General features: G+C 34.9%; 1 protein-coding gene across 3 annotated transcripts in view; it reads right to left on the bottom strand.

Annotated features, from left to right (window-relative positions):
- Positions 1–21,501, bottom strand: part of RNF13 (ring finger protein 13) — a 137,270-nt gene that overhangs the window by 54,234 nt on the left and 61,535 nt on the right. For 2 of the 3 annotated variants that reach the window (XM_004278179.3, XM_033402746.2), the window contains exons 4-5: positions 18,476–18,601; positions 1,278–1,365 (exon numbers count right to left, since the gene is read on the bottom strand). In XM_004278179.3, the coding sequence (XP_004278227.1) occupies positions 1,278–1,365; positions 18,476–18,601 (214 nt within the window). Of the gene's footprint in view, positions 1–1,267; positions 1,366–18,475; positions 18,602–21,501 lie in introns of those variants that run through there. The other variant, XM_033402748.2, reaches the window with a different exon arrangement.

Genomic DNA, 21,501 nt, shown 5'->3' on the forward strand with positions numbered 1-21,501 from the left:
TATTCTGGGCTCTGAACCCAATTGCCAATGTGTGTGTGGATCTTCCCACACCATCAAACAACTCAACTCAATTCTGACATTGTCTACCTGGAGATATAGCATCAGATTCCACAGGGTAAGGGTTCGGTCTCACAAGAATCCCCATCCCCCACTTCAGACACCAGCCACAAGTCCAAGCTGTTACCTGTGCTTCTGACCCACCCACCAGCTATGGACTGGAGGTTCCAACAACCCTTACTCCATGGGTTCAATTAATTTGCGAAAGCAGCTCACAGAACTCAAAGAAACATTTTATTTACTAGATTACCAGTTTGTTATAAAAGGATATAATTCAGGAACAACCAGATGAAAGAGATGTATAGGGCAAGGTGTATGGGAAGGGGTGCAGAGGTTCCATGGTCTCTCCAGGAGTGCAACTTTCCCAGCATCTCCACGCTTCCACCAACCCAAAAGCTCTCTGAACCTGTCCTTTCAGGTTTTTACAGAGGCTTCATTACATAGGCATGACTGATTAAACCACTGGCCACTGAGGTCAGGGGGTGTGACTGAAAGTTCCAACCTTCTAATCACCTGGTTAGTTCTCCTAGCAACCAGCCCCATCCTTTGGTGGAGTCCAAAAGTAGTCTCATTAACATAAAAAGACACCTTTAACACTCTCACTAAAGTAAGTGAAAGGATATAGCTTAAAAATCAGTCTGATTAAAGCCAGTTATTTCATTAAAATTGGCTCATTTTCCCTACGAGCTAATATTTAGTAAAGAATAAGGAAAGACATTCCCATTTTGAATGGAAAGCTACAGGCATGCCAATATATGTTAAGGGAGTAATAATAACCAACTGGCATTAAGAGAGCACAAGTATGTGGCTTTGAAATTCCATAAGAATACAGTAGCTACTTAGTATTTCTGCATATCCTAAAATTTAACGTTGTGAATCTCTAAATAAATCACAAAAATTCTCCTATGGCATCCTTAACTCAATATGCTTATCTTTATTTAAAGCTTTGGCTTTCCTTTGGTTTTTTACCAAAATATCAATACATCCTATAAAATGAAACACATAGGTTAAAAAACAACAGCGACAAACTTCAGCAAAGAACAAGTCAACTCCACTTATATTGTGAACAAACTTATCCCAAGAGGATTATAAATTGGAAATTATCTTTCTGATGGAGAAGAAATTTTGCTTTTTAAACAGAAAAGAAAAGAAATTCTGGTAAGTTTTAGTTTCGAATGATTGGTCAAACAGGAGAGAAGAAAAGTGATACCTGTACTTACTGTCGTTGGATCCCATGCTAATGAGGTCATCAGAATCAACATTGTGAACTATGGCTGCTTTGTATCCTGCTCTCTGTGCATTTAAAACCTGCAAGTCAGAAAACACTCGTGATATGAGGAAGAAAGTGCTTTGTCATAGGCCCCGCAACTTCAGCAAACTTAAATCAACGAGCCCATAACATACAACTAGAACTAGATTATGTATATATACAAGAACAGATCTCAAGTGTGTTCTTGAAACATAATGTGTTTTACAATTGATTATCAAGGACTTCTTTAGATATCTTCCTGATTTCACTCATGGTACTAAATGAAATGAGAGGCAAATAAAGGACAGAGACACAAGCTACCAGACCAAAAGGATCCAAAGCAATAAACCTGTCTAGCTCTAAAGAGGTAGAGACTTGTGATCAGGCTCTTGAGAGTCGTCAGCCCTTGAGAAGTCAAATCTACCTCTGCTACTTACGAGTGCATTAAACTTGGGCAAATTCTTTTTCTTCCTTAATCCTCAGTTTCCCCAACTTTAAAATGAGAATGGCAACAATATTTTTCACATATGTAAAACAATTTTTTAAATGCTTAACACCATGCCTGATACATAGAAATGAATCAAATAAAAGCTATTCTTATTATTAGCATGATCATCAATGATTTTCTTTAAAAGTCCTTTCTAAAGCTTTGAAAAAATTAAAAATAACTCCAGCTTGAAGTTGCTTACTTTGGTTCTACTAGCTATATAATCTTTCCTAAAACTAGTCTCCAAAATAGTAAGCTTCGTACCATAAGAATATGGCTAGATGTGTGGAAGGATTTTCTTACATGAAAGATCTGAAAAGTATCCACACATGTTACCACACCTCACTTTTAAAATAACAATCTGTTTTAAATAAAAATAAACCCAGACCTAACTCCTTTGGACTGTTTGGTAAAAATGAAGGATCAGATCATTATTTGCATACTGGTTAAATAAAATGAAAATTGGGTATGCAAATATATATATATATATATATATATATATATAAAAAATAGTTTTGAATGCTTGAAATACTTTTGAATACTCTGAAAACTATATACATATAATTCTGGATACTTAATATGGTAAGAAACCCTTGAAATTCTGTTTTAGTTATCAGCATAATAATGATTCAAAATTCTACCGTAATTCAATAAAGATAAGACCTGAGTCAAGCTCCAAAGAGGAAGGGAAAGCCCAAAACGTCGAGTTCCTGAGAGTAAAAGGAATGCCCAAGCGTTCAGCAGACTGGATTTGAATGCTAAGTAAGAAAAATGAGGCTCATGTATTCAACCCCAATCAGGTAACAGTAAAATTCTCTTCTACATTACCACTGACTTCTCTACAACTACCTCATAAATGAAAGCTGGAATTCTGAAAGAGACAATAATGTGCATTAATCAGGATATTTTTATCCTACCACCAAAAACCCCTGAATCTGCAGTGCCTCAAAGAATTAATATTTTGTTCATCTTTATAGTCTCTACAGAACCTATGAAATAATATCCTGACAGAACAGGCACTCATTACATATTACTAGAATGAGAAAATTTATAAAATATGTGGTTAAATTAATAGCTCATATTATAACATTACAAACACAAGAGAGAAAATAAGGCAGTTTTTTTTTAATGAATTAAAATAGCATAAATAGTTCACCAACATAGGACCTACTGCTCTAATGTTGGGAATAACAGCAAGAAAACCAACCAGCCAACAAAATTGTTACAAGGAATGTTTTGCAGTCATGCAAAGAAAAGTCAATAATCAAAAAAGTAAGTTTACTATCTTTTGCGATGTGTGCATGTTTTATTTTTAGGTGGATTTTGTTTGTTATACAACTAAAATTTAAGAAAATGCCAGCCTCCACAGCCTCTTCTCCGTAGATTTTACTGCTTTCCAAGGGGAGGGGAAAAAAAATCTCTCAAGAAGAATAGAATAGCTTCTAAACTTTATTTCTTATTTATTACTTATATATTAACCTATTATTTATTCATTATATTATCATAGCAGAACAGACTCCACTTAGCTTTTACTGAAACAAAAGTATACTTGGTTGGGGTTGCTATTAGTTTATCTGATGCTTTAATGACCATTTAACTGTTCCCAAAAAAAGCTAACGAAGTAACTAAGGAGAAATGTTTCTTTCACAAATCCAGAAAACAACTGTTTCCAGAGATACAATTTAAGAAATATAAAATTTATATCAAAAGTTGTTCTCTCCTAATATAAAACTTAAGTTTTACATTTCTTTTTAAAGCCAACTAATACACAAAGTCATTGAAATTACATGATTTAACTTGTTTCCCTGAAAAATATATATTTGTGAGCAAAGATACATGTTAAGATACAGGGTAGGTGGTCTCAGGAACCATGATAAAGTGTATGTAAAGAAACATAGTTCAGTTCAGTAAGTGTTTGCTGAATTTACATAACAAGTAAGGTATTGTGTGTTGGGCACAATGCAGAACTCAAAGGTGAATCAGAAACAATCACTATCCTCAGAGATCTGGACACTCATGGATATCCAAACAGATCCGGTGCTTTCTAACCTATCTGCTCATGCTATCATCTCTGCTTGGAATAGGCTTTGTCTTCTGAACGCCTAATCAGCCCTTTAAATTCCATTACCTCCATGAAGCCTGCCCGTCCTGTTCCATGCCCTGTTCCACATGCTGTCCCAAGCACCCATATAACTGCTCCCTGCTTAGTATTTATATCAATTTGTTATCTTATATAGTGCCTTACAGTTGTTAGGGGAAGCACTGACAGAAACCGCCCACCCTGGCCAGGCAAGGTAATAGCCACTTGCATGAGTTATCTCACAACAGGAGATTCTGGTTAGGAACACGGAACTAACAAGCTACCACCAACCGGAAGAATTCGGGAAAGGTCAAAAGGAGAGAAGAGACGCCAGTCCACATGTCCTACCAACCTCCCAGAATCCTTCTTGATGGAATTCATCTTGGCTGAGTGATGCATGTGTCACCAGGAAGGACCCTGAGTCAGAATGACTGGCCGGAGACAACCCAGAAACTAACCCCATCACCATAAAACCCAAGACTGTGAGCCGCATGGCAGAGCAGTCCTCCTGGATTCCCTGACCCTGCTGCTCTCCACCCAGGCACTCCCCACCCCCGCCCCGAAAAACTCTCTTGCTTTGTCAGCACGTGTCTCTTCAGACAATTCATTTCTAAGTGTTAGACAAGAGTCCACTCTTGGTCCCTGGAAGGGGTCCCCCTTCCTACAACATACTTACGCATTATATGTACCTTCCCATTTACAAAACAGGCCTTCATGGGGTCCTTAAATATTCTGCAGTCTATGTGTGAATTTTTCCAGTAAGAAGGGACAAAATAATCATCAATTTTACAAGAGGCTTTCTGAACTGCAAATTGTTAAGAATGTAAATTAATGGATTTACAACAATCTGCTATGTAACTAAATCTAGTCATTATATTCTTAAAACTGCATTGAGCAGCTGAGGAAAACTGTTTCTTTCACACATCCAAAATGCAATTGGTTCCATAAATATGATATAAAATTATATCAATATCAAAAGCTGTTCTCTAATAAAATAATAAAATTACTTAAATAGAAAATGACTAAAATAGGAAGGAATTCTGTAAGCACAAATGTGAATTACAAAAAATAGAAACATGTTTTCAAAATTTTAACAAGAAGGCTTCCCCAAGGTTTTTGTTGTTGTTATTGATTTTTTAAATAATGAAATTAAATAAAAGAAACACATTAACATATGGATCAACAGGCTTATGAATACAAACAAGGAAAATATATCCATGTTATGAACTATAAAAATCATGTGTCAGTCAAATTAAATTACATTTTTAACTAAGCAGCAGCTGGTATTTTCAAAAACACATGAGGCAGAAATAAGACCTAAATCATTCAGTATGCATGTGCAAGGTTTCACATTCATAAAATGCAATCTCAAACACGTTGTCAGATGGAGGCAAAGAACTCAAAGATTCATAAATAAAAAGCGGGCACAGTTAACAAACCTAAATTCTAAAACAGCCATCAACACTGAAAATTGCATGAAAAGGCCTTCTGAATTGAACTACAAATCTGCCTTTTTAAGGAAACTGATTAGGGAGCCATTAGCTCAAATTGTGGTAAATGTACTAGTTTACATCTAATCAACAAATAAGCTGCAATTAAATTACACAGACCAGGTAGCACCTAACCAAGAGTTTTAAAGAAATATGGGACTGCTGTCTTGTTATTATAAATAGCCAGTATGCCAGAAGATAGCGGACTGCTAATGGAAGAGGCTTCAATAAGACATGTTCTAAAAGGAACCCTGGGAATGACACAATAATTCATCTTATTTCCAGACTGGACGAATTGGTAAAACACTAATAAAAGAGGCATTGTAAGAAGAAAAAACTGATTGCACTGTCAAGATGTCCATACTTCATTAATGACATAAATGTACACTAATCTATCCTTGTTCTCAAAAAGATAATAAAACCAAAATCCTGCTGCCTTAATGGAAATCACAATACTAGAAATCTAACTTTATATTTTAAAGTATTGCCTTAAAAATTAACAAAAGATAATTTTTTCATGCATCTTAGTAAAAATGTTAATTATCAGAAAACTAAGCCTGACATCATCTTGAAAAAAGAGATGTGAAAAATAACATTTAGAGCATTATGAATGCCAGACTTCATGTTTCTTAAGGAACTACCTTGTTTATTGGTATATATCTCAAGCCTACAAGAATCTCTCTCATATAAATACTTGTTTAATCAAACTAAACTACAACTAAGATAACTATTACCCAGTCTTAGCCAGAAAGATATATGCCACAAAAATGAAATTTCCTTATATTTATTGCTTAGTTCCCCCTTAAAAACATGCCAAAAATTTTACTTCAGTCATTGTAGATAAAAATTTTTCTAAAACATTTTCCATTTTCCTAGCTGTCTCAATTAAAAGACACCAAATGCGATTTGACCTTTTCCAGTGACTTGGGGATCATCATGAACATGCTTTACTGGACCCTAGCGGGTTTTTCTCCTTCATGTTAAGTGTCAATGTCACTTCCTCTCTCTCTGTGCTTAGACTACCAGTAGTCATTCTAACCTTGCTCCACCCTTATATTCTTTTTTTTTTTTTTGCGGTACGCGGGCCTCTCACTGTTGTGGCCTCTCCCGCTGCGGAGCACAGGCTCCGGACACGGAGGCTCAGAGGCCATGGCTCATGGGCCCAGCCGCTCCGCGGCATGTGGGATCTTCCCGGACTGGGGCACGAACCCGTGTCCCCTGCATCGGCAGGCGGACTCTCAACCACTGCGCCACCAGGGAAGCCCCACCCTTATATTCTTTTCTATAATAGAGAAACAAAGAAGTAAACCTGATAAGAATTCTATTCTTTAAACAAAAAATTAAGTACATAAAAAGTTCCAAGAAAAATCAGGAAAAGTATATGGTTTCAAAGCTGAAATTTTGTGACATTTGTTATGGTGGTACAAAGGCATGTTTCCGTCTCTTATTTTAGGTTATGTTCGAGAGCGTTGACCTTTTGATTTATGGCATATTACAAATGTACATGTTTATTTATTATTTAGGCTTAAAGATAAGTTGTATTTATTTCATTAGAAAATTCTGGTGGTAGGGCTGGTAAAATCTGTGTTTGTATGCAAAGCCATACTTACCTGCTTCAAGTAGAACAGAAAACAGAAGCCAGAATCCTTGGAACTTTAAAACTTAATTAAAGATTTTATGTTATGTCCCAGTGGCAGCATTTTAAAGTCAATCTTAGTACATGGGAAAGCAATTTTTAAGTATCGAGGGTATTGAAAACTGTAGGTAATAAAACAATTTAGTGGACCTGGGTGAACTTTTTTAATAAAAGGAAATTTCATTTACCAGAGTATCATAGCTAATACAGGGATGTACTGTTTCATGAAACTTTATTACAGGCTGCATGTTGTATATGTACTGAGGCATGAATAAAAATAAATTTCTTAATGTGGGTTGCAGTCAAAAAAGTTTGAAACCCATATAGTGAGTTTTTAATGTTCTGTAGGTTGTCTGCAATCAGAAAAGAGATTTGTGCTTTTCCACTCATTGCAACAATATTATTCTGTAACATACCATCACAAAATCAAGGTCATTAACTTTCAGGTCTTTGAATGTGGCTGTTTCTAATGAAGTTTTAATATTATATCTAGTACATGGTTAGTACTAAAGATTAAAACCAAAAATGATCCTTTTTTCTTAGTGACATTAAGAAAACCCAAATAAACCTTTATGTGTAGCTATTTCTGATGTTTGCTATTGATTTAAAGATGTTTTTCTTAAAAAAAAGAACTTTTATATAATGAACTAAACCAGTTAAAATAAACTATATCAGTTAAAAGCTGTCTAGATTTTTACTTTTGAGAATTGCAATTTAAATTTAACAAAGGTATCCATAAAATATCCTCTAGTTACCTATGTACTGACTATATTAAAGTGCAAATTAAAATGAAGGATCCAACCTAAGTTCATATTTTTGGATACTGATAGGATTCATATTCCAATCAAATCTTAATTATTTCTCATCCTAACACAGCAGAAGCTCCATTTTAACCCACCCACCACTGTTAATAAAGCTTTTTGGAAGAAACTGTTGTGCAACAAAAGGATAAATCGAAACTTGCTATCAGCCTACTAGGAATTTCCAAGTAATGACAAGGATTCATACTGCACTTGAAAAACAACTGATGGGGCAATGAGACTTTGATGCTCAGCGCCACCCAGTGACAGATCTCTGAGCATACTCCTCCCTTTACTGCCTACTCATTTTGATGTTCTAAGCACTATACTGTAAGCTCAGCACACAGAACGGCATAAAACATTAAGTCCTACTCCCAAGAAACTGAAGTGAGAAAAGATATACCCATGGTGTTTTTTTAGGCTAGAATCAAGCGAGAGAAAGAAAATATTACAGGGCAAAAAGAAAGAATCTATAGTAAAGAAATAGGAAATGCATAGTACTGTTGGCTGGGGTTTGCCCTGGCCTCAGCAAAGAATCTTTCCTATCACAAGCTTTTCAAACACAAGACAGAAAATGAGCAGCTTTAGTTAGCGATCACTTTGTGGTACACTTGACATCACTTTATTAAAACATTTGAAATTATTGTAAAAATATTCCAAATAGGAAGCTCCTTCATGAAAATAAGATATTAATACTAGTTTAACACAATCTGTAAATGAAATAAAATCTAAAAGATTTACCTAACAAAGTCTTCAATGAAGTCTGGTTAAAGTAATTAACAACATTAACTAATTAACATTAGTAACAGGTCTCTCTTAAGCTGAAGAGTACTCAGATATTTATTTTACTATTTAAATTGTACATACATACATTATGAATACCTTTTCTGTGAATGCTATGTTTTAAAACACAAAGGTAAAAAGCCAAAACAAAAAAGCATAACACAGATACTGATGGTTTTGGAGCCTGGCCTCTTCTGTCCATCTTGGCTATACAGTGGGTTTTGGCACTTCCAGCAATCTGAAAACTGAAGCTTCACTTTACTGTCCAACCTCTATGGATCCTCTGCAGAAAATGTAGTATAACTCTGCTTCTAAATCTTTCCAAATGCCAACTGAAAAAAATTCTCTGGAAAACATTTTCTTTACTTTCAGAACTGGCAACAGAAAGCAACCATGACTCAACCATCAGCCTGGGCACAAACTACCCTTTTTCCCAACTTGGATATCTAACACAGAAAGAAAGTTGTTTTCCCTATAAGGGAAAGAGATGAATTAAAGAAATTAATGGGGGACTTAGAGAATAGAGATAATTTTCAAAACCTAGCTATGATCTTCTTTCATCTTAAGTAAGAAGAAATTAAGAAGTAAAATCTCTCAAATGATCAAAGCAAGGCAGATGAGAATGGAACAACAGTAGAGAATTCAGAGTGTGAATGTAAAAACTGTTAATTCTATCTACAGGATAAAAATTCCTGGAAACATTACAGTACAGTAGGGAATAATCAATTGTTGAAATAAGATCCAGAACTGTGGCAAGCAGTCCTGCCAAGATTAAATCCAACATAATTCTTTCCTACAGGTTATTTTAGGATCACTACAGGCCATGTTGGGAAGAGCTACTCTATGGAAGACGGTATTAGACCCTAATGACGTTTTCACTCTCATTAATAGGACTTCAGTGACATAAGCCATCTTTCCCTCTTTCTTTAGATCCCATCTTTCTTCCTTAACTAGACATTCTTCATTTAATGTGTATCTGAGTAATATGAATAACTTGATTTTGAAGCAAAACAGTGTGTGTGGAATCTATGACAAAGGAGGTAAGAACATACAATGGAGAAAAGACAGTCTCATAAATAAATGGTGCCGGGAAAACTGGACAGCTACATGTAAAACAATGAGATTAGAACATTCCCTCATACCATATACTAAAATAAACTCAAAATGTATTTGAGACCTAAATTTAAGAACCGAAACCATAAAACTCCTAGAAGAGCACACAAGCAGAACACTCTTTGACATAAATCAGACCAATATTTTTTGGCTCTGTCTCCTAAGGCAAAAAAAATAAAAGCAAAAATAAACAAATGGGACTGAATTAAGCTTAAGGCTTTTGTACAGCAAAGGAAATCACTGATAAAACAAGAAGACAACTCACTGAGTGGGAGAAAATATTTGCAAATGATATGATTGATAAGGGGTTAATATCCAAAACATATGAACAGCTCATACAACTCAATATCAAAAACAAACAACCCAATTTAAAAGTGGGCAGAAGACCTGAATAGACATTTTTCAAAGAAGACATACAGATGGCTAACAGGTACATGAAAAAATGCTCAACATTGCTAATTTTCAGGGAAATGCAAATGAAAACCACAATGAGATATCACCAAACACCTGTCAGAATGGCTATCATCAAAAAGCCTACAAATAACAAATGTTGACAAGGATGTGGAGAAAAGGGAACGCTCCTGCACTGTTGGTGGGAATGTAAATTGGTGCAGCCACTATGGAAAACACTATTGAGGTTCCTCAAAAAACTAAAAACAGAACTACCATATCATCCAGCAATTCCACTCCTGGGAATATACCCAAAGAAAACGAAAACACTAATTTGAAAAGATACATGCATCCCGATGTTCACAGTAGCATTATTTACAATAGCTAAGGTATATAAGCAACCTAAACGTCCATCAATAGACGAATGGTTAAAGAAGATGCGCTGTATAACTGAATATTATTCAGCCATAAAAAAGAATGAAATTCTGCCATTTGCAACAACATGGATGGACCAAGAAAGTATAAAGCTTAGTGAAATAAGTCAGACAGAGAAAGACAAATACTCTATGTTATCACTTATGCATGGAATCTAAGAAAATAAAACAAATGTATATAACAAAACAGACAGATTCACAAATATAGAGAACAAGCTAGTGGTTACCATTGGGGACAGAGAAGGGGCAAGATAGGAGTATAGGATTAAAATAGATAAGCAACAAAGATATATTGTACAGCACAGGGAAACAAAGCCAATGTTTTATAATAACATTATGAAGTATAATCCTTAAAAATTTTGAATCACTATGTTGTACACCTGAAACTAATATAATATTGTAAATCAACAATACTTAAAAAAAAAAAAGAATGTGTGTTGAAGAGCTATGTAAATTAAGTTACTGGCATTACATTCTTTCATGAGGTTAGGGTAAAGTACATGTAATTTACTGTTTTTCATCTTTTTTATTTATTGAATGTTACTTTCCCAGTAAAAGAAGAGAATTTGCTTTGTTGTTTTAATACTGAATAAATTTGTATATAAAGGAATCTAATTATTAAAACACAGATATTTTTATCAAAGGGTAGAAGAAAGGAATAAATGAATAAATTAAAGAACTAGTAGCACAAAGCTGTTTGAACCATATATGGGTAGAAATGTTTCCATCCACCGAGTATTATTTAATTAATGAAAACTTTGATACAGGATTCTGAAGTAGATTAGTAACAAATGCTATAAGTTACTTTGTAGAAATACAGAAAAGAGTAAGAAAACTTAAATAATGATATTAGATGATTCTGAGATATTTGAGAATTTAATTTCTACTCAAGCTCATATCTACTTGCTTATTAATACTACTGAAATAAAAGTGCAGTTCTGAGAATACCATGTAATGTATCAGCCTGGAGGCCTGAGAGAGAATAATGAAAGGTAAGCCTAGAAAGAAAAACTGGATGCCTATTTTGTAAGATGATAAAATTTCACTCCAAAAATTTTATTCCTTGTTATTATGATAATAAAGTCACATAAATAATCCAAAAAATGTTTATTTTAACTTTTTAATTCTCATAAAAATTGGGACCTAGAGAAAAATGTTTGTGGAATAAATGAATATCTAGGTTTAGAAATACTTCCAAGAGCATTAAGTGAAATGAACATGAAGCCAATAAAAGGTTCCAATAATACTGTTTATTCCCTAATCCAGTTAAATTTAATTGTAAGCCCTTAGGATTTTCTAAATTAGTTCATTCAGCAAATATTTATTAATCATCTACCAAGGGCCATACAATGTATTAAGCATCTGAGTTGTAGAATCTAAAACACTATCTTTTCCCTCACAGAGACTGACATGGGATTAAATAAGTAATATATAAAAGAAGAAGTGATCTATTCTGCCTTGAAGAAAATCACGGAAGGTTTCAGATAGGAGATGAAACTTCATCTTAGACCTAAAACAAAGTCAGATTTCCCAGACAGACAAGCAGAGGGAAGATATTCCAGATGAAGGACATGGTAGAAACCAAGACAGACAGGGAGAGACTGCTCAACACATAAGGGGATTTGTAAAGTCTTGACGATTAAGGTAAGGGGACAGGCAAAGTACAGATGTGACTTTAGACAGAGACAGAAGTCAGGTCAAGTACGTGTTTGTACCCCAGCTAAGTTTGGTAAAAGTCACATTCCAACAGAAAATGAGTACCAATATATTCCTTATCATCTTTAATCCAAATGTAACTCCATCTAAGCCCCCCCTCAAAAAAAATGTAGAGGGAATAATATCTAAGTCCTTTCAGCCTCCTGCAGCTATATTTTTCAAAAATAATCACTAGAAAATGGTAACATAGAAGTAAAGAGGTCAGTTTTAAAAGTTGGTGAGTCACATTGATTAAAGAAAAGGGCCAATTTGCAGATAGTCATACAAAGAGAAGACTATTGAAATGATTACTCAACAGCACATTTACTCTAAAACGTAACCTCACGTGAGTTGAATTTTTAAGATCAGAGTATCATAATTTTGATCAAAATTTTATACCTTAGGTAACTTAGAGCCAGGTTTAACATCATGTGGCTTCGTCTCTACTATCAACATGTGGAACTGTAACCAAATATATTGTTCTTTAAAAAGTAACTTTCGCTTGCTGATTGCAAAATACAGTTCCATAAACAAAACCCATATGTATATATAAATGTTAATTTTATTGCAGAAGTTTAGAGATTATAATGACAGCATTTAATTTAAGTCTGAGTCTGTGTTGGACAAATATGCACTATGCTTTACAAATGATTGGAAAATCAGTTTTATTTGCCTCCTTTTTTGACATTGGTTTGATTTTTGTTTGTTTGTTTAAGTAAAAATCACTAAGCTTGTGCAATGGTAGCATGGAAATTACCTGAGGTGTCTTGTATGATTGTGCTTTGACAAGGGTGGACATAGCTTAAATTATAAAAACTAAAGACTAAAGAAAAAGGAAGTATAAGTTTATGCTGCCTATTTAGAAGAGAACTTTCATTCTTCATAACTATATAACATTATAATGCCACTGATTCATAAGGGGTTTAAATTAATTCTGTAGGGTAGGACACCCGCATTATTAGTGTTCATTTTATATCTCTAATGTTCTTGGTCTTACTGAAACATTTCAGTATACAAAAATACTGCAATATTAATACCCAAGAGAAAAGCCATCATAATGTGTATGCTGCTCATTATGATCAGTGTGGTACAATTTTTTAAAATAAACTATCATGCCCTTCAAAAAAATAATCACTAGAGCGTAAAGTGGTAATAACATTCAGCAGAAGTACATGCATTGCACCATTTCTGTTTACCAAGCTTCCCTTGAGTTCAGTTAAAATAAAGTAAATTGACTATTTGAAGAAGTTGTTGACTTAGCATTAAAACCATAAGGTAGAAATATCTTGGACGACAATGACAGACAGATTTCTGATAACTAATGTTTATTTGGCTATAAACACAGAACTCTGTATAGTTTAGAAAAGTTCTATTTTAAGTGATTATTTTAATGTTCTTGAAATAACCAGGTATTTTTACAAAATTTAAAAAAATTTTACTTCCCACTGGGATGCCAATTCAAGTCTTCTGAGAACTCTCTGCCTCAGAATGCTACAAAGTCATTTTTCTAACTAAAAGATTTAATGAAGCCTTGACTTATTTACCAAAGAGCCAGCAATGTTTTCTTAATTTCAAATACTCACCAAAAACTAACATTTCCAAACAATTATATTTTGGCACAGTGAAGAACAACTGCACAAAGATAAACAAAATAACATCGCTTTGCTTTTCCTCTAAAGCCAGCGGTCCCCAACCTTTTTGGCACCAGGGACCAGTTTTGTGGAAGACAACTTTTTCACGGCTGGGGAAAGGCGGGGTGGAGGGGCTCAGGCGGTAATGCAGCGCTGGGGAGCGGCAGATGAAGCTTCACTCCCTCGTCCTCTGCTCACCTCTTGCCGTGCGGCATGGTTCCTAACAGGCCTGGGACCCTGTCCACAGCCCAGGGCCCTTGGGGACCCCTGTTCTGAAGAGCTGTATTTTTCAGAAGATACAGTTTTTGTCAGTGTGAGTAAAAGTGACTGTTTTCAGATTAAGCAGCTGGCATGTAATCAACAGTTCTTCTTACTGGCCTTCTGGACATTCCACATATCCAAATACTGACTCTGAGTATGAGTTTTGCTGTATCTCTCCAAGGCAAGACAGATTAAAAGGTTCAAATGTGCTTCTCTTGACAAAAGGTGAAAAAATTAAAACAGTATTCTATCTTAAAATGTTACAAATGATTCAATTTCCTACCCTCCAAAAACTGTTAATTGCATTTCAGCTGTATTATTGGCTACCCTGAGTCACAAACCACTTGGGATAGTTTGTATATAGAAAATCTGCCATTTCCTTTATTGTTAACACATAACTTTCACTTCATCATTTACTTTTAAGAAAGAATAAGAGAAGTCTAAGTTTCTTTAATTACAGCATAATATTCGTCTTCAAAAAAATCTAAAGAATTATAAAAAGTAAACCCTGAAATGTCCATCACCATTAATCATTTGAAATATCTTGATACAATTTTATTTCGTACTTCTTTTCCCTTCTGCTATCTACAACGGAAAGAGTTCCCTTCTCCAAGGAAAGCTCTGTAAAACAGGGCCAATTCTTATTTGTCTGAGATAATCTGGGTATCACTTTGGATAGCAGGCATGACAAAAAAACAACCTTGCAACTACTCTCAACTGTAGCACACAGTATGGTGCTGAATTAAGCTTTTCTCAGTACTCAGTCTCAGGATGCTACATCAGGAATAAGAAAATGAGCTATTTTCTTAAGTCAGTGTATTCACATAAAACTGTGGCTAAATACATGAATGAACCACTATTGATTATCTACAAAGAGCTATTTATTTGCAATTCAGAAGAGAAGCACCATACATGAATTGTAAACAGTTAGGTTCCGTAACATACTTAATACAAAACTTAATCATCAATTTAGCCCAAAAAAATACAGTCATAGATTTCTGATCTGAAGATTATATCTCATAAAGCTAAGAGCCAATCCACCAGTAACCACCCTTAGAAAGGAAATTTTCTTTGGGATGAGACTCCAGATGTTTCTCCAGTAATCATGATGAATTTATCCTTATCCATTCACCCTACACTTGATAGGTGATTCATAATTCTTATCCTTGTATATTTATGAAACTTATTTTGTATACATTACACACTGGCATGATTAAACTGTCCTTTATAAGCTAAATTAAAAATTTTACACATCAACTGACATGAATTACTATATTACAGGGTGACTTATCAGCCAATGATTTCGTTTCTGAAAGGTTCGAACTAAATTTATGTCTCAATTTGACTGGGCTAAGAGATGTCCAGATAGCTGGTAAAATATTATTTGGGGGTGTGTCTGTGAGGGGCTTTTGGAAGTGACTGGCATTTCATTCAGTAGACTGAGTAAAGAAGATCCACCCTCACCAATGTGAGTGGGCATCATCAAATTCCTTGAGGTTCCAAACAGAACAAAACGTGAAGGGAGGGCAAATTCCCTCTCTCTCTTCTTGACATCCACCCTCTCCCGCCCTGGGACGTCAGAGCTCTTGGTTCTTGGGCCTCAGGACTCCAGGACTTAACACCATCAAATACCCGGGTCCTCAGGCCTTCAGACTCTAACTGAATTATACCACTGGCTTTCCTGATGCTCCAGCTTGCAGACAGTAGATTATGGGACTTCTCAGCCTAATACAGTCAGCATCTTTGCCATCTTTACCCTCATTCTATTTTACACCAGTAATGAAAAAAATCACTAAAACATTAATAGCTAATATCTACTGCCTATTTACTGTGTGCAAGGCACTGTTTGATAAGCATTTAACAGTGATTATTTCATTTGATTCTCATAACAATCCTCTGATGTAGGGAACATTTAAAATTCTATTTTACAGATAAAGAAATTGAGGCATACAGAGATAAAACAACTTGCCTAAGATCACACTGCTAATGAATGATAAAGATGGGATTCAAATGTATGCAGCCTGTTTCCAGACCTTGATTAAAACCAATGTCTCCCTTGTAAATTAATGTGTTGTAAACTTAATATAACTGAGACAAAGACAGAAATCATTAGGAACAATATGAGTATGAAATCTTTACCCTTAAATGGCTATAACAGACCGTGCTGTATATTTGTGAAGGAAAAATAACAAAGTTAAAGAAAATGTATAGAACAGAACTTTATCCATTAAGACTACGTCTACATGGTGAGTTATAATAAGAAAATTTTTAACATTTTCCTTTCTAAGATGAGAATTCTCAATCTAAACATTTTTACATATTTTTTACATGTACATACTTTTAAAGAATGCAATATACATGTAAGTAGAAGGCTTACTACACTACATAGTTTGATTTAACAAACCTTTATTGCTCTCCTACTATGCATTATGATACAAATTAGATATTTAAATATAATTCAAACATGAACTCTAAACACAGTAAGCTCGCATATAAGTGAAATATATATAATAAAAAATAATATTGTGATAAAGAGATACAAAGGAGGTATTTACAAAGTGGAGGGTGGCACATTGAACTGGAATCATTCATTCTGCCAGAGAGAGGGTAGAAAGAAAAGTAAGGCTTCCAGAAGAGGTAACTTTCTCAGCTAGCACTTAAATGATGAAACAGTCAGAAATATAGGTGATAAAGGTCATCTTGGACAGAGAAAATAATGTGTGTAAAGGCACAAAGACACAGCAAGTTGAGAGATTTCAGTAGGTTCTACGGCTACAGCATAAAATTCAAGGCAGGAAGTGGAAAGGGATGAGCTGGAGTAATAGCTAAATCAGGAAATTCCATTAGAAGTACTCAGACTCATGATGAGGATCCAATAAAGGGATAAGAGAACAAACAAACCCTCCTATTCATTCCTGGGTTGGGTTTTCACCCTCAAAAATAAATATTCAATGGCAGTATTTCCCTAAATTTTACAGTGAACCACCTCCCTTCCCCACCTAAAAGAAGAAAGTTATTTAAAAAAAAAAAAAAAAAAGAGGTATATTCTAGTTTCTAGTTACCAAAGACTTGACTGAGACGAAAATTACATACCTTAATGATGCAATAAACCTTGAAATCAGCAGAATTAGCTTACTTTTAGTTTCTTAGTGGCATGAAATTAATGAAATATTACAATAATATTTCATTTTTGTTGGAACAACCTGTAATTATTATAGTTTAGTTCTGGATCAAATCTTAAAATGGTTTAAATTCAAAAGACATAACAACCCTGAAGAGAAGGAAATCTAATACATTTGACTTCAAGCTCTATTTTCCCATTTAAAGGCAATTGAGAGTTTAAATTTGGAATTAATATACAATAGTAACAATACTTATTATTTACAAAGTGCTCTACATTTTCAAATCCTTTTACAGTTATTACTTTATTAATTTAATAAGTTTATTATGGAGGTGTCATTTCTTTCATGAAATGAAAGGAGCAGAGACAAAAATTCAGGCACAGCAGGAATCAGGGCAGCCTTTCCTACTTAATAGACAAATCATCTAAGATCAAGCATGGAAGGTACATGAAATAATATCCCACATCTGTTCTCTAAGATACATGCGAGACACTCAGGTTTGAGATAGTCAGGTAAAAGTAACAGGCCTCAATCTGGCTCTCCTAACAAGGCCAATCCAAAAACAGAATTGTAAAGACAGTACTAAAAGTATCAAAAAAAAAAAAAACCCCAAAACTAAAAACCCATACCTTCAGAGCGGCACTGATGATAGTGAGGGAAGTTCTATGGCAAACTTCGTTTTACTATCTGAAATGCCAGCTTAACCCACTCCATGGAGACAAACTTTATACAAGTGACAGAGTCAGCTTATTACAAGAGAGAAATCCCAATATCAACAAAGATACAGATACAGATGCAGTAATTATACTGGAAGGGTGAAGGCATGAAACTATAGATTAACATTTCCATTCCTAGGTTAGATCAAGCAAGACCACTATTAAACCACAGTTCAAGATGCCCAACCACCACATGAAAATTCTTAGAACCAATAGTAATTATTTATGTTCTAGTCTATTTATTTATTTTCAGTCTTACTAAAACTGAGAATCATAAAACTGATGGCGTTTTCCTCTTTGTACTGGCAGCTAAAAGCTTAGAGTAAATTTTATAGCAAATGAATAAGAATTAAGTAAACTCACTGCTGTCTTTCTTGCCTTCACCATCTCATTTTTTTTTGTCCTTACTCGTTTATTTTTTTTAATCTGAATGAATTGTGTAAACTTTCTTAAAGGCTTTCTGAAATAAGGGAGTATTTAAACTAGCTAACTAAACAAACAGTTACAGAAAAATGAAAAAAGAAACATTACCTTTTCATCAAAATTACAATCAAGTCTTCTAATCAACACGATGAAAGTGCCAGATGAATTGTCTCTTAGTGGCGGAGGCACTATGGGTTCACAGGCATTCTCTGGTTTTGAGTTAATCAAAAAGCCCTAAAAAAAGAATGAACAGTAAGTTTTCTCTCTGTTAAACTCAAAAAATTGAATTCAACTTACTTCTATAAACACCTTTTGAATCTGTTCCATGTGTTTTGCATTATGCTAGATGAATTATCTGGCAACTACAACAGTTCCTACCCTCCAATTGCTCACAATCCCAGAACTTCTAAAGTAGTATTTGGCTTCCTAAGCAATTTTTTTTTTAAGTAAGTTCCATTTTTACTATTAAAGTTAAAAAAAAAAAATCACACATAAGCCTATCACCCCGGAGACAACCACTGTTAGCATGTTGGTATATTTTCCAACAATGACTGACATTTCTAAACCAAGCAAATACTTCTTAAAAATTAACTTTTAAATTTCTTTCCTCAGGGGCTTCCCTGGTGGAGCAATGGTTGAGAGTCTGCCTGCCAATGCAGGGGACAGGGGTTCGTGCCCCGGCCCGGGAAGATCCCACGTGCCGCGGAGCGGCTGGGCCCGTGAGCCATGGCCGCTGAGCCTGCGCGTCTGGAGCCTGTGCTCCGCAATCAGAGAGGCCACAACAGTAAGAGGCCTGCGTAACGCAAAAAATTAATTAATTAATTAATTAATTTCCTCAAATAATGAAAATGCACAGCGTTTCTAGGAAGTTATTATATAGAAACATTAGCCTAGGTATATAAAGGTATATGTAGAAAGATGTCCCCTGCTACATCATTTTTAATAGCAAAAACTGGAAATCATGCACATCAATAAGGCAGCCATTTAAAAAATTATAGTATATTCATACAATAGAAAAATAATAGAAGCATTAAAAAGAATAAGATAAATCCTTACATAATAAACTGAAAAGACGTCCACAAGATAACTATTAATTTAAAATGAAATAGCAAGCTGCTTTCCCAGAAATATAGGATGGTTTGACATCTGAAAATGTATTAATAGTTTAAAACAGAAAAACCAAATGACTATCTCAATAGGTGTAAAACACTGAATAAACACATAAAAAGATTATCAAAATCATTAAATTCATTTATAAGGAGGAGTGAGCAATTAAAGTCATGACACAGTGCCCAACAATAGTCCTGTATGGCGCATGAATTGGTCACACCAACCATCTATTTCACAGGATTTGGCAATTTTGTCAAGTTGCATTGCTTGGCTTGTGATAGGGAATGCTTTCGCGCATGTTTCAGGAATAAAATGCAGCATATCTTCACTTACTCAAAGAATAGCTCCCATTCTTGATTCCATAAAGCACTTGGTTTTTACTTTGCAAGGAAACAGAACTGTGGTTCTCCTTCCAATAATGAATATTTGCTTCACTCATATTAAATTTACTCCTTGCTGCCTTTTCTGTGCCTTTCTGCACACAAACTAACTTTTTGCCTTAAAGCCAAGTCACATAGTGCAGTTCTTTTCAAGACACTTATAACAGCAATTAAATTCAAGCCATGTAGTACCAACAAGGTATATAACTCAACTGAAGTGAAGACAATACGAACAGCTATGACCAAGTATCCCATGTCCGGGAGATGACAACTCTATCATGACTGCCACCTAGCGGATAGCTAGGGAAAGACACATCCCAATTTCAAGATATGTTAAAATATGGGATAATAAAATGCATCTTCGAATCAATAAATTTATGGTATGTACAGACACAAAAAAGGGTCTACACGTGGAACTAGAAAAAGCTTTTTGTTTTTTAATCATTTCTGTATTGATGAATCTGTTATGACAAGCATGTATTATTTTTAGACATAAGAAAATTTATAAAAATTAAATACACATAAGCTTAAAGTTAAAAAAAAAAATCTATTTGCATTAATGGAAATTGAAGCCTAAAAAAAACAGGTCTTTTTTTTGTTTTCCCCGGCCACGCCACACAGCTTATAGGATCTCAGTTCCCCAAGCAGGGATCGAACCCGCACCCTCAGCAGTTGAAAGCGCAGAGTCCTAACCACTGGTCTGCCAGGGGATTCCTAAAAACAGGTCTTAAATTCTTAAATATTATCTTTCCTGTGGACTACGCTAAAAAGAATAACTTGATAAAACAGCCTACTAATTCCTATCCTTCCCCCAGATGTAAGTCAGTTAAAACAGTGCAAATTTACTTTGTTTCATCCACAAAGTCTACAGAGTAGTGTAATGGGTTTTGCCAATTAATTTGGCAGAACTCTCTGGTTCCTTAAATAAGAGTGACCAAGAAGGTGCTGCCTTAAGCCAGGCCCACATGCCTCATGTCACCCTCCAGGGCCAATCCTTTTTATTAAAAATGATTTTAAAAGGATTTTTATTAATCCTTTTTATTAAAAGGATGCTTGCTCTGCGATCAAGGATCCTCCTCATCCCTATTTACTGACAGGGGCAATTTATGCCAATATGTAGGAAGCCCAAGAAAACTACCAACGTCCAGGTGACTCAGAAAGGATGCCCACCTTTCTGCCCTTTGTTGTTATAATTCTCTGATGATTAAACAAGGATGCTGGGGACTTCCCTGGTGGTCCAGTGGCTCAGGATCTGCGCTCCCAATGCAGGGGGCCTGGGTTCCATCCCTGGTCAGGGAACTAGCTCCCACATTCTGCAACTAAAGTTCCCGCTTGCTGCAACTAAGACCCGGAGTAGCCAAATAAACAAAAAAATATTAAAGTGTTTAAAAAAATAATAAATAAAATAAACATAACAGATAAATAGGGGTATGGGAAATTAAGAAAAAAACAGCTCATCTAAATTAAGAATTCATCTGTGACTATTAGATTTCCACAACTGTATTCAATTATGTTCAAATCTATTAAAAACAAAACAAAACAAGGATGCTGGACAAAAATAGTGTATGCAGACTGGCACCTCAATATCATCGAATGTATAATGCAATAGGTTTGTGGTATATATATTTGTGGATTTTTTTAAAA

This window comes from Orcinus orca, chromosome 5 (assembly GCF_937001465.1).
Source record: "Orcinus orca chromosome 5, mOrcOrc1.1, whole genome shotgun sequence".
In the NCBI taxonomy this organism is placed as follows: domain Eukaryota; kingdom Metazoa; phylum Chordata; class Mammalia; order Artiodactyla; family Delphinidae; genus Orcinus; species Orcinus orca.